General features: G+C 36.2%; 1 protein-coding gene across 5 annotated transcripts in view; it reads left to right on the forward strand.

Annotated features, from left to right (window-relative positions):
- SBNO1 (strawberry notch homolog 1) overlaps positions 1-14,730 on the forward strand; it is a 49,650-nt gene that overhangs the window by 26,852 nt on the left and 8,068 nt on the right. For all 5 annotated transcript variants that reach the window (XM_032472193.1, XM_032472194.1, XM_032472191.1 and 2 more), the window contains 14 exons: positions 670-867; positions 1,195-1,362; positions 1,462-1,637; positions 2,143-2,274; positions 3,670-3,805; positions 4,526-4,638; positions 4,728-4,799; positions 5,305-5,404; positions 7,346-7,420; positions 8,083-8,229; positions 8,310-8,404; positions 8,503-8,595; positions 12,703-12,840; positions 13,498-13,574. In XM_032472193.1, the coding sequence (XP_032328084.1) occupies positions 670-867; positions 1,195-1,362; positions 1,462-1,637; positions 2,143-2,274; positions 3,670-3,805; positions 4,526-4,638; positions 4,728-4,799; positions 5,305-5,404; positions 7,346-7,420; positions 8,083-8,229; positions 8,310-8,404; positions 8,503-8,595; positions 12,703-12,840; positions 13,498-13,574 (1,720 nt within the window). The remainder of the gene's footprint in view (positions 1-669; positions 868-1,194; positions 1,363-1,461; positions 1,638-2,142; positions 2,275-3,669; positions 3,806-4,525; positions 4,639-4,727; positions 4,800-5,304; positions 5,405-7,345; positions 7,421-8,082; positions 8,230-8,309; positions 8,405-8,502; positions 8,596-12,702; positions 12,841-13,497; positions 13,575-14,730) is intronic.

The raw sequence follows: 14,730 nt of genomic DNA on the forward strand, positions 1-14,730 counted from the left end.
ATTAACAGGTTTTTTAAAATTATTATTATTTTTTAGTAGTACAAAAAGTAATGCTGTCTCAGAATCAGTGATATCTTAGAATGGTCAGATAGATGGACATGTTTCCCTTTTCTGAATTGTTCTCACTATCTTGTTAATATGTGAGCTTCTTAATGTTTTCTTAGTTTTGATTGGCTTATTCCAGATATCTTTTATGAATATTCAGTAAGGTAGTTCAGATTAGCACCTTGTTTGACTTTTTAAAATGCAGTTTTATAGTTATTTTAGTATTCCATAAAGTGTTTAAAAAACATTTTATCAACCTATAATTATTAGGCCTCTTATCTCAACCTGAGATGCAATTAAATTGTGACAGTGCCAGAGATTCTGTTTCATCTCTGTTGTCCTGAATTTATTTTGAAACTTGTGCACTTGAAGGTGGGCTTGAGTTTGTACTTACATATCTAATATTTTCTTAAACATAATTGCACATAACCTTTCTTGTAAGAGTCCACAGGGTTAGCACTTGCTCTGTGAATTTTCTTTGCTCTTATTTACGTGCATAAATGCTTTTCTCCACTGTTCTCGTTTGAACTAACTAAGTGTATTAACTCATGAACTAAATGTAATTTCCCGGATCTTTAGAACAGTGTGTTTTGGCTGACCTTCTTGTTTGGGGTTTGAGGGTAGGTGAAGAAATAACTCGAGAAGCCAAAAAAGCACGAAAAGTAGGTGGCCTTACTGGTAGCAGTTCTGATGACAGTGGAAGTGAATCTGATGCCTCTGATAATGAAGAAAGTGACTACGAGAGCTCTAAAAACATGAGTTCTGGAGATGATGATGATTTCAACCCATTCAGAGACGAGTCTAGTGAGGATGATGAAGATGGTAAGTTCATCACTATGTTAAAGGACGGTTATTTCTGGGTATTTGAAATGGGGTGTTGTACTAAAACCTTTTTTCCCTGTACAAAATCATCACGTAGATTCTAGTCTTTCCTTAGTGGGAGCTCTAGGCTTGTCTGTCGCTGGCGGTGGAGCCCGTTATGCGAGGCGATGGCCTCCGTTCTGTACAGTCACGTTGAACGTCAGGCTGTGGAGCCGCACCTTGTGGTGTTAGCATGTACCGAGCCAGCGTCACTGGTGATGCTTTCCTCTGGGAATGTTTAGTTTGTTTTGACAGATGGTTAGATACATGTCTTTCCTTGACTTTCAGATCCCTGGTTAATCAGAAAAGACCACAAGAAAAACAAAGATAAAAAAAAAAAGAAAAGTATAGACCCAGATTCTATTCAAAGTGCCTTATTAGCGTCAGGTCTTGGATCAAAACGACCGAGTTTCTCTTCTACACCAGTTATCTCACCTGCTCCTAACAGTGCACCAGGTATCCACGTTGAAGCTTGCTTTTGTCTGTGAAACATACTTTTAAAAAAAGCAAAAATTTAAATTTTGTACTGATTTTTAACAAATGTATTTTATCTAGCTAACAGTAACACCAACAGTAACAGTAGCCTTATAACAAGTCAGGACGCTGTGGAAAGGGCCCAGCAGATGAAGAAAGACCTGCTTGATAAACTAGAAAAATTAGCAGAAGACCTCCCGCCTAATACCCTGGATGAACTTATTGATGAACTTGGTGGCCCTGAGAATGTTGCTGAGGTAAGTATGTCTTGATCGGGGCTGTGTCTCTTTTAGGTAATTTTTTGCCACTTTTTTTTTTTTTTTTTAATTTTTTGCCACTTTTAAAGCCTTTAGAATGAGTGATATATTTGGTATCATTGTATAATTATCTAATATCCTCTCTTAGATCTTAGTACAAGCCTTGCTCTACTCTGTTGTTATGCTAGAGCCTGTGAATTCCTGCCCTTCGTATCTTTGAGTGTCTATCCCAAGACACTGATCTCGGTTCCTGCACCTGTCACTCAGCCTTTGTTATTATTGCCACACGTCTGTTTTCTCCACTGGAATTTGAACTTTTTAAATCCAGAAACTGTGTTGCAATGTTCTCTCCCCAAGGGTGCCTGCTGCAGCCCAGGCTGCACAATACGTGTTGGTTTCATTATCCCCTTTCATCTCCCACCAAGTTTCTCTGATGGAATAGTCCTGAGCTTCATGCGCCATAGTCAGATACCTTAATTGTAAGTGACACTGTTTGGCTTTGCAGATGACTGGCCGCAAGGGGAGGGTTGTAAGCAATGATGATGGAAGTATATCTTATGAGTCAAGATCTGAACTTGATGTCCCTGTGGAAATTCTGAATATCACAGAAAAACAAAGATTCATGGATGGAGATAAGGTATGCTTTTCTCAGATGTTTTGGATGAAAAGAATAATGCCCATATGTTTAGATTAATCTTAAAAGGGTTTTCTCTTTTAATATAAATCTTGTCCATTGAATGTTTTTATTCTATACTTTTTTAGTAATTGCACATAATCACTGAACATTTTACGTATTTTCATTATTTTCTTATAAATTGAATGTGGTAAGTGTTTTGTGCACAGAATTAGATGTAACTCTTGATAACTTTGGAGGCTTTTGAGGTCTTTAATCAGAATATTAAGATACTGTGTTCTCTTAGGTCATCTTAATGGCACGACAAATGCTACTCTAGCTTCTTTTTTTTTTTCCGCTTCATTGTAATTTTGAGTCTAGAAATACATTTAAACATGCCCAGATACGTTATCCTTTGGCTTTGCTGTATCTTGTCTTGCTGTGCCATGTTCTATGAGGACAGTTCGCTCTGAATGGCTACAGATTACTTGTGCGTATCAGACCACTGCAGAGGTCAGAGTTGCCTCCAGAGGCCCTTTCTGTAGGCTCTTAGTGTTAAGTATTAAAACTTTGTCAGTGTTAAGATTCTCAGATCAGTTCTTCCTCCATCTAGTTGGAGTTGCTATAAGCATTTGCTGATGAGATTGCTAAAAAATAGCAGTACCACTTCAGTCTCGTTCCTTACTCTAAGAGAAGTGGAATAAAATAATCTCTTTATTCATACTTTGTTTTTTATTTCAAAATTTTTTTCTGCCTCTGCAACTAAAACTAGATGATAGTTATTATCATCATCAAAGTTTTAAAAATATATTTAAAAGCTCACATGTATTTTAAAGATTGTAGGTAGAGATATTATTATATTTTATGTACTTGTTTCTTTAGTAATTTAGGGCCATATGCATTAGGAATTATATTAGTTAGCATTAGTTTTGGCTGTTAAGTAACAGAAAATCCAAAATCATATTGACCCAAAGAAATTTATTTCTCCCTCATACAAGTAGGTAGACCAGGACCAGTGTGGCCCCTTGAAGGGTCTCTTCTGTCTTGTTCCTTTAGTATGCGGGTCTCCATTCCCGAGTTACCTCTGTATTGCAAGACAGCTGTTTCAGATTCAATCATTACACCTCTACATTTCAGCCAGCAGAGAGGAGAAAAGATGAGAAGGGCATGTCCTTGACTAGGAACGTTTCCTGGATGTTCGTATCACCTACAACCTACTGGCTGGAGTGTGCCCACACTTAGTTGTAAGGCAGACTGGGAAATGTGACCTTGATCCTGAGCGTCCGTGTAACTATGCATAGCTAAAGCTGAGGGTTCCATAACTTAGGAAGTAAAGGAGGACATGTATTGGTTGATGTTTCCCAGCTTGTCTTTGTGCAGGGGTGATCTTCTGTTTTTTCTTTCTTACTTTCGATACAGAATATTGCTATCATCTCAGAAGCTGCCAGCTCGGGTATTTCATTACAAGCAGATAGGAGAGCTAAAAATCAAAGACGGAGAGTTCATATGACTCTGGAATTACCATGGAGTGCCGATAGAGCAATTCAGCAATTTGGTAAGTTCCTGCACTAAGTTTCGCTTAATAGCTGGGAGTCACTGGGGAAATATTTTAATGTCAGACATATTAAAACTTGACATATATGTAGGTTTTGAAATTGTCTGTATTGCATATACCTTAAAATAGGGAGTTCATCATGAATTTATTTCTTAGCTGTTTTAAAAGGTATAAAAGGCCTGCAGTAGGATTTCATGGGGTTTCTGGCATTGTATCCAAGAACGGGGTTCCTCAGGAGTATCTCCATTATAGACCTTCAGGATGCACTTAACCATGTCAGAGCAGCTGCCACTTGTGTCCTTTCACCCCCAGTGGCTTCACTGAGGGCACATGGCTCCTCCCTTCCCTGCCATCTTCATATCCCTATGACCTGGTGATTGAAAAAAAACAACAATTTTGGGAGAATCCAGGACAGCTGTGCATCAGCAGCATTGTGGTCAGCCAGTCTGGAGTTGTAATAATATATTTATTGTATAATAGTTTCATGGCCATTTCTTTTCCCTTGTAAGGGGGAATATTGTTCTGAATATAGATGTTAAGTCAATGTTTCTGATTTTGTACCTTCTGGGGAGTTACGGTAATTGTTACATTCCCCCCCGCCGCCCCCGGTTTAAGGGTTTCTGGATACCAACTTAGTGTTAGCTAGGAATAGATCTCAGAATACTAGTATCTAGTGAACACAATCAGTGATGATTATTACTTTTTTTAATATCGTTACAGGACGAACTCACAGATCAAACCAAGTTACTGCTCCTGAGTACGTCTTTCTGATTTCTGAATTGGCAGGAGAACAAAGATTTGCATCTATTGTTGCTAAAAGACTTGAGAGTTTGGTAAGTTTTTGAGTTACATAGATGTGTATAAAAGATGGTGGATGTTACCTGTCTTCTGTGTCTTAACTGGAAATTTTATGTTTGGATAGGGCGCGCTTACACATGGGGACAGAAGAGCAACAGAATCTAGAGATCTGAGCAGATTCAACTTTGATAATAAGGTACATTTCAGCTTCTAGTATCTGAAAAATTGTGGCAGTAAATGGAAAAGGGAAAGTGGTTACTGTTGAAAAGTTAAAGTTGCCTCCTCTTACGGTTTTGCTGTAAATTCATGGCTTCCCGTAACACACATAGCAGTCAGATCTTTGGTGATCAACTCTGCAATATAGTCATCTTCCCATTCCTGTTGGAAAATAGGACTGTATTAAATACTTGCATTGGAATCACATGTGAGTTCCCAGAAGTAAAGGAATCTATTTACTGATTGCCTGCTATGTGCAAAGGTGTGAATTAAGGACTTAGGCAGTCTGAGATACAGATAGGTAGGTAGGTAGGTAGGTAGATAGGTAGGTAGGTAGGTAGGTAGGTAGATAGGTAGGTAGATAATTGAGTCCTGCTATTTTTGACTGTTTGTACAGTAATAGTTTTTATAGTATTCACTTGGTCATGTGATTGACGGGTATCCAAATGCTGAAACTGTTTAAATGTATTTGGTTTTTATTGCAGTATGGAAGAAATGCTTTAGAAATTGTCATGAAATCCATTGTAAACCTAGATTCTCCTATGGTATCACCACCTCCCGACTATCCTGGAGAATTCTTTAAAGGTAACTTTTAAAAATAATCATAATAAAGGAAAATCAGTACCGACAAGAAGGTACTATAACCTGTTCTAACATGTGCTGTTGTTTTTTGTTTTCTTTGGACATAAATTACATAAAAATTTAGAAATTGATGGTTACCGGATACCTAAATTGACCTCTTATAAGCAGTAGATTTATTAAATTTCATTCAGGTGAAGTGATTTTGCTCTTGACATCGTTTATTGCACGTTGTTTAATACTAGGTTAATAGAGGGAAAATGCTTTTGTTAGATTAATTTGAAATGACTATGCTGAATAGCTTTTAAAAATTTAATTTTAAAGTATCCTGGTAAATAATCTGTGGAGGTTGGTGGGGGGTGTAGATAAAATATATTAACAGTTGTTAAAACTGGGTGGTGGGTACGTGTGGTTCTTAGAATATTCTCTTTACATTTGTATGTGTTTGGACGTTTTTGTATTAAAAATAATCCTAAGTAGTGCTATAGAAATTCTTAGATGTATCTTGCAAATCTGTAGAATAGATTTTACCCCATAAATACAAGTATTTTAAGTGATTTTAGTAGTTCTGGAAACAATGAAAATATCTTGTAAAATAAATAGATGTTAAAATATTTGAAACATTATCATTATAGAGTTAGCATTTTTCACTAGGAAGTCCTTTCCAGTTGGACCAGTGTTTAGTGTTACTAACAGTCCATATTGTCATCTCTGGCAGGGGTGCTTATCATCACCGATGGCATTTACCTAAACAAAGACCCAGTAAAGCCTTGATCCTATTCTTTTTCTCCCTCTCCTTTTCCTTCTCTTTCTCTTTTTGTTTGGTCATTGGAGAGAATGTCAAAAAAACTCATCAGTTTATTTCTAATTTTTAAAAAATTGTATGTTACTATTCATTATAAGTAATGAAAAACTAAAAGTGAATAATGAGGAGTCAGTACTCTCCCGTTAAACACCACCTTCCATTCTCATCTGCTCGGGTCATTCTGGACAGAGGCAGCCTCACACCCCTTTCTCCATGTTTGTCTAAACACAGAGCTTTTTTTTCTTTCTTTTTTTTTTTATTACAGTTCGACTCTACATACCAGAGCTTTTCTTTTAAATGTTAATATTACTTGCAACATGCTTTTCTCATTTAATACATCATAGACATTTCTTACAGTCAGTGGCTGTAGCACTCATACAGGCTTTAACGGCTGCGTAGTGTTCCACAGCTGGTTTCTGTAATAGTTTCTTTAGTTATTCCCTTACTGATATTGAGGTAATTTCCTCCCATGGGATGGGTTCCCAGAATGAGGACTTCTCTGCAGTGGAGCTCTTTGGCGACACAGTTGTCACCCTCAGAATTAAACATTTTGAGCACATAGCAGAGTCTAGCTGATTAAATAAATGTGTAAGTAGGATATAATTATGCTTCCTGTTGACCTTTTTCTTTCTTTGACCCCTTATTCTGTAATTCTGGATTGGAACCTGGACACTCATATTTTTTAAAAGCTCCACAAACTCTCCTCTTAGTCGTGGAATTCAGAACATGTTGACTGTTAAGCGTGTTGCTTATCTTCTGCATCACCTTGTCATTGCTGATAGGTAACGTTTGGGAAGGAAGCAGGATTACTTCCTTTACACAATTATTTAATCAGTTTCCTCCTAGGCATTCAAAATTGTTTAGATTCTGTGGGTTATAACTGTGTAGCTGGGAATCTCCATAGCCAGAGATTGTTGTCGGGAAGACAAGACATCTTAGTAAAATAATAAAATATAATGCGAGTTGATTTTGCAGTGCCTAAAGATCTGCAGGGGTCGTGGGTTCCATCTGATTCAGCTAATAGGAACTATGGGAGGTACATAGACTCTTACCTACTAGAATTGATCTACTTTGATTAGTCAGGTAATAGCTCATTGACTCATTTGGGTTATACGATTTTTTACAAACTTATTTTATTATAGATGTTCGACAAGGACTGATAGGAGTTGGCCTGATAAATGTAGAAGATCGCTCGGGAATTCTTACTCTAGATAAAGGTAGTAGTATGAGTTTCATATGTTCATATAGCTGTTGCTGTTTCATTAAGCCCATTTTGTTTATGCTTTTGTTAACTTGAAGAGGAGAATTCAAGTCCGTAAGTCTCAGTTCCTTGTTACTGAATGCTCACAAGCACTCTGGCTGGCTTTTGCTACTGTGGTTATTCAGGAGATTAAACCTCTATCAATATAGCAGCAGTTCTCAAACCAGGTTGTGTGTGTGATCAGCTGTCGTGCTTTTAAAAAGTGCTGAAGCCGAGGGCAGGAGCTCAGATGTTGGTAATTTTCCAGAACTCTTGGGCATTCTGCTTGTGCAGCCGAAGCTGAGCTTCACTGACCTATAGCACTTAGAACTTTCACGAGTTAAGACTTACTGTTGGAAAACAAACATTCTCTTGTGCTAAGTTGTGTTCATACTTTCAGTAAGTGAAGTTGAAGATGGAGAAATTCAATTTGGCAACTGTCTTCTGAGCCTGTGCTGTAGTCGTGCTAATGGCTAGAGATATAAGTGGTCAAATTATAGCCCTGTTCTGGCAGCAGTATGAGGGTTGTGAGGGAAGACTTAAGAGGAGAAGGTGAGACTTGAACTAGGCTTAGATGAATGAATTTTTTAAATTGTCGTTTGAATGCATTAAATCTTTCATATAATCTTGTCATTGCAGATTATAACAACATAGGAAAATTCTTAAATAGAATTTTGGGCATGGAAGTTCATCAGCAGAATGCATTATTTCAGTATTTTGCAGACACACTTACTGCAGTTGTTCAAAATGCCAAAAAAAATGGAAGATATGATATGGGAATCTTAGGTACGTTGGGAAAATTTTAAAACATCATGTGTATTCCTGATGAAATAGTCTTTTTACATAATTGCTTTTTCTTGTTCAAGATCTTGGTTCTGGAGATGAAAAAGTGAGGAAAAGTGATGTTAAGAAGTTTCTGACTCCAGGGTATTCAACCTCTGGCCATGTAGAATTATACACAGTAAGTTTGGAAAACTTGCGCGTTCAAGTATAAGGTCCTTCTGTGACAGGTATTGACATAAGCGAGTTTAATTTTAAAGTTTATTATTTCTTTTACAGATAAGTGTAGAGAGGGGAATGTCCTGGGAGGAAGCTACCAAGATTTGGGCTGAGCTGACAGGACCAGATGATGGCTTTTATTTGTCATTGCAAGTAAGACTATTTCCTTCAGATACTAACTGTTACAATGTATGACATATTTTCATTGCCAGCACTGTAGTTACCTACTTGCTTTGTACTGATTTTCCAGTTGTATTTAGCTTTCTCTGTTTTGTTAATTTATCATTGCTATGTCGGCCTGTCCATTTATATGCATTTTTACTACATTTTGAGGGATGTCATTAAGTGCAAGTTTTTAATTAGTACACATTCTTAGTAAATTGAACTGTTTTTTTAATAATATAGTGACCTTCTTTAATCATAATAATGCTTTATGTCTTTAAGATTCAGTTATTAATGTAACTGTATTCTTTGGTTTAGTATTTGCCCGTGGACAGAGCTAAGGAGAGAGGAAGTGTGTGTATGTGTGTATACATACATATGCATTTACATATACACACACAAATGAATGCATGCGTAATAGATTCATACATGTTACGGTGTCTTGAGTTCGTATTTATTTGTTCTGGTCAAAACTACAGGATTTTAATCACGCCTCTTCTCTGATATTTATCTTTGTCTTCTTTCTTCCACACTAATAACCCTTATTCTTCAGAGCACACAGGATGATAAAATATGGATACTACTCCCTAATATCCCTGAAAATAAATTTTTTAAATAATAACTTTTTTGCACATGCTTTCCCCATTCTATTTAAAAAATTAGTTAAACTATTTCTGCATGTCAGCATGTGGCAATTAGATAATATACTCTTCTTTTAACCCTTAATCTTGGAGGGAGGGTATAGCTCAGTAGTAGAGTGCATGCCTAGCATGCATGAGGTCCTAGGTTCAGTCCCCAGTACCTCTGTTAAAAATAAATAAATAAACTTAATTATCTCCCCCCAAAACAAGCAAAAACCACGAAGAATTGTTATATTAAAAAAATTAATCTTAGTTCTGTAGGTAATGAATTTGTATTTAAAGCTCACCACTCACTCACTAGTCCTTAGGTTGATATTTCTCTAGTTGTCTTGTCTAAAGCCCATTCTGTAGTAGACTCCTCAGAAAAGGGCTTATGGAAGCATTACTCCCTGAGTTCTTGCATGCTGATAAGTGCGTGCCTTTGTACTTGAAAGACAGTTTTTTCCGACATGAAGTTCACATCTTCTTTCCTTGAATATTTTAAATATACTACCATTATTCTTCTGAGAGAGTTTCTCTCAAAATTTGATGGTGCTCCAATTTTCTTTCCTTTTTTAATTTAGTTCTTTTTTGACTACATGTGCAAAGGATTCTTTGAAGTTTAGTCATTTTATTACAGTATATCCTGGTATTAGTCATTCTTAGTCACTGTTCTCAGGTAACGTGATATGCTCTTTCAATATGTAGTTTCAGATCTTTATTTTTGAAAGTTTTGAATTATTTTTATTTGCCAAGTTTTTAATATCCTATTGCTTGAATTTTTCCTTACCCAGGTCTCCTCTTATCCATGTATTAGATCTTAGCTTGTCTTTAATATTTATTTTCTCTTGAATTCTTTTCATAAACTCTTTCTCTTTTAATAGCTTTTATTAAGCTATAATTCATATACCATACAATTCACCCACATAAGTGTATAATTTAGTGATTTTTGGTATATTACATTGCTAATTTTTTTAAAATTGTGGTAACATATAACAGAATTTGCCAATTTAACTGTTTTAAAGTGTATTTTTAAGTGGTATTAATTATATTCACAATGTTGTACAACTATCACTGTTAAGCAGTATCTCCCCATTCTCCTTTCCTTAGCGCCTGGTAACCTCTGATCTAATTTCTGTTTCAGAATTTGCATATCTTGGTACCTTATATAAGTGGGATCATGCAGTATGTGACATTTTTTGCCTGGTTTTGTTCGCTTAGCATGTTGTCAAGGTTCATCCATGTAGCATGTGCCAGAACTTCATTCCTTTTTGTGACTAATACTCCATTTTATGTATGTAGCACATTTTCCTTACTTTTTAAAAATTTTTATGGAGCGACCAACTGTGAATGATGATGTGGTTCACAATGTAATTGTGTAAAGGAGATCAAATATGAACCGCAGGCAGGATGAAACCATAATCTCTCTAGAGCAGAAATCCCTGAACTTTTTCTGTCAAGGGTCAGGTAGTAAATATTTTAGGTTTTTGCAGTGTATACGTGGCCTCTGCTGACTATCTGTGGGGTTTTTTTCCCCTTCCTTTCTTCCTCAAACTGTTCTTAAGCTTAGGAGCCTCAGGCCAGATTTGGTCTATAGGCCTGATTTACAAGTCTCTGACTCAAGAGGCAAAGCTCTCAAACTGGATTTGGCTCCTAGTTTTTGTTTGTTTGTTTTGTTTGTTTGAAAATCTTACTGAGATTATTGTAGATTCTCATGAGGTTATAATAGATAGTACGGAGAAATTCCTTGTACACCAGTGCCTCCAATGGTAACATTTTACAAAATTGTACTATAGTGTAATATCACAACCAGATGGGGGAGGATATAGCTCAGTGGTAGAGCACATGCTTAGCAAGCACAGGGTCTTGGGTTCAATCCACAGTGCCGCCTCCAAAAATAAATAAATAAATAAACTTAATCCCCTCGCCCCGACAAGCACAACCGGGATACAATTCACCATATTTTATTCAGATGTCTCTAAGGTCTTGGATGGGATACTGATCGGTCCATATAGGATATTGGTTATTGTTTTTCACTTGAAATTATTGCCAGAATTTAAATACTTACAGATTTTGATGAAAGTGCTGACCCCCACCAGTTTCTCTTGAGTGAAAGGATGTGGTAACACTGTCCTTTGTTACTCTCTGCACGGCAGCAGGCAGCTGGACGTGAGGAGTGAGGGCCTTAGAAGAAACATCATTCCAGGAAGGTGCAGCCTGTTCTCTGAACCTCCTCAGCAGCAAGCAGATGTGCTTTACAATGTGTTTAACATGTGTTAACGTGAGGAAACCATGTCAGAGTCATGTTTTAATTCCACTGTAGTGAGGTGATTTATTTTGTAATTATAATGAAATAACCTAACACCATCTGGATAGATCACAGTGACCTAAACTGTAAGTTTGAGTGTTTCACATTAGCTAATAAAAATTTTTAAATGTAGTTTTCATGTTAACTATTACTTTATAGACTTTGCAGTAATTATATAAACTGTTTCAAATCATCACAAGTAAAAGACTGAGATCTTTAATATCCATGAAAAGAAACGTAAAAGGCCAAGTCCTTTGATCAGTGTAAGAAATGCCTTACTAAGTAGCCTAAGTAGCTTAGCAGATGATTTATTTTGTAGAGGAGCTGAAAAAAACCTTTACTTTGAAACTTTTTTTTTTCTTCAGTTTTGCTCCAGAGATTATTGCGTAGAAATTGTTCATCATTCTTTACAAGAGATACTAATTTTCCAGTCATATTTTTCCTTGAGTTAAATACAGCTTTTTACAACTCTTTCCTCTTAGAATTTTTTTTAAGTAAAACAAGTTCCATCGTTTGTCTAATGCATCCTTTTCTTCCATTTTTGCATCATATTTATGTATCATTTTTCAACATTGGCTTTCTCCTGTTACAGCGTTACTGTTTAGAGATTGATTTGTCATGTGGTGTTGCCCCCTCACGGGGCCACAGGAACAGGGAGTGGTGCTGCTGGGTGAGGTGGGTTCAGAGGTCTGGGTGATCAGAATCCTTATCTTTGAGGTTATATTTCATTGTAACTTAAAGGAGAGTAACATACAGTAGGGGTAAAATTATTTTCCTGTGAAGACCATTCATGCCCACTACCTATATTCTTACCTCGTATCTCTTAGGGGCTGTGAGTCCAGTTTCATGGACTAGAAGAAGCAAAATTATCTTCACAGAACATTTGTGCTTTAAAGCTTATTCAACACAATTTTCTAAAGGAAATCTTGGCCCTTAATGTATTCAGCCTACCTCAGAGCTAAGGTCCATCAGCCTTCACTTTGGTGAGACCTTGTTTAACTCAGTTACACAGCAGGTGTCATCCTTTCTTCAGAGTTATGCATTTACGGAATCATTTGGTGTTACAATCTTTCAGAGCGTTATATTTGCTGATGTGATGGTGCAGAAAACAAGCTTGTCTTAAAATGTGCATATTGAATCTTTATGTTTTCTCACCTTTTTTTTTAATAGATAAGAAATAACAAGAAAACTGCCATTTTAGTTAAAGAAGTGAACCCTAAAAAGAAGCTTTTCTTAGTTTATAGACCAAATACTGGAAAACAGCTAAAATTAGAAATTTATGCTGATCTAAAAAAGAAATATAAGAAGGTACTTTTTTCATTTGTACATTATGCTATGTATGAGTACTTGTTTTATAATAATACATTGAAACTATGTGTTTATATATAATTATTTTGTCAGTTTTTCCTGTTTAAAGACTGAAATATTTTCAGAAAAATTTTAAGTCTTGTTACATTAATAGCCCAGTCTTAATGTTATCAACCATTAGGAAACTTACAATTATTTGAAATAGCTTATGTGGTCAGAAAAGGAGACTTCTAGTGCTAACTACAAAAATCAGAATTTTTTAAATAAAGGGAAGGTGCGCAAGACTGAAATTTCTTCTGCCAACTCTTGGTTTTATTGTGAACTACCATGTTTCTATTTTGCAATGATTTCTAGAAAAACAGTGAATGTTAAGAATGAAAAATTCCTAACAATAATTACTATGTTGTTATTACCTTATATTATTATTATTTCTAGCCATTTCACTTGAAAACAAATGTAATTAACTTGGCTATTTGAAAATTTCATTACGTAAGAGGAACCTCGTGGCAGAACTTTATCAATAGCATTCAAATACAAGCAGTGGCAGGGGCCAGTTTCTCTGTAGAGTCAATTTTAAGTTTGCTTTAGAGACCAAATTAGGCAGCCAGTTTGCTTAAAACAATACTGTTCAGTGAGATTTTTGTCTTATTTTCACAGGTGGTCTCAGATGATGCCCTGGTCCACTGGTTAGATCAGTATAATTCGTCTGCAGATACTTGTACTCATGCTTATTGGTTAGTATTTTCATTTTTCTCACCATATATTCCAAAGTGTAATCAAGATTTCATTTAAACACCCCTTCACTTTTGAGCTGTCTGTCCCTTCAGATAAGCACATGAGCAGATTATCAATTGCTAGGTATTGTTCCTTCAAGCCGAGGTACTTGGTGGAAGTCTGGAGAACACACACTGTTTGAGGTTTCCCCTCTGCTCTTCACTGGTGCTGTGTTACTTCCAGCCAGCTGTTGTCCGCCAGCAAGGACTTAGCTGTCATTCTTAGGGTTGAGACTTTTTCCTTCTCCTCTCCTTTCCTCCCTTTATTTTTTGTTCCCTTTTTTTTTTTTAAGCTTTTTTATTGATGTCCCAAATCAGTTATATTTTTAAGAGTAGGGAACTTCTAGGAAACCATGGAGGTGCCTCAGGTAGCTAACAGCACTAGCACACCGTGTTGCTGGGCTCTGGAGCTGATCTTTCTGTGTCACTAGGTTGGCCAGAGGTGTTCTCACGTCATTGTGTTCATGTCAGGGCGTTTTAAATGCAGTATCTGGCCCGCTTTCTGAAAAGTGATATAGGATATAGATGACTTTTAGCTAGGTTTTTGTGTAGACACATGTAGGAAGATAAATTTGCTTTGATATTAGCAAGGTTTTGGTGGTGTTTAATTTTAGGAGTAAGTGCTGTTGGAAATTAACTTAAGAAGAGCCTTTAAGGTAACGTATGTAAAAAGTTAGCACACAAAGGTCCTCTCTGAAACATTTGCTTTGGGTTTTAGCAAAGCCCCTAATACTATGTATTAAATTCATCTTGAATTAATAGTGGAAAGACATTTTTTATTGATGAATTATGAAAATAATTTGAATTATAAAATTTTAATGTCTCCTCGTTTTTCACAATTTTAAGAAATTTTAAGTATGATTTTATTTGTTTGTTTGCTGAGGCCTTTCCCACTTACCTGATTTAGAACAATTTATTGGTGGTTTAACACTACAGAAATAATTGGCAGGATTACTTTATAAGCTGGCACTAATACAGTCAACTAACTGATATTAGAATGACAAATGTTTAAATGGATATCAAAACCAATAAGTCAGCCCTTCTAGAGGGAGTCAGACCCCAGAAATAACTGTAATTTTAAAATCAGTAGTGACACCTTAAATTGGAAAGGATAATC

This window comes from Camelus ferus, chromosome 32 (genome assembly GCF_009834535.1).
Source record: "Camelus ferus isolate YT-003-E chromosome 32, BCGSAC_Cfer_1.0, whole genome shotgun sequence".
Taxonomy (NCBI): domain Eukaryota; kingdom Metazoa; phylum Chordata; class Mammalia; order Artiodactyla; family Camelidae; genus Camelus; species Camelus ferus.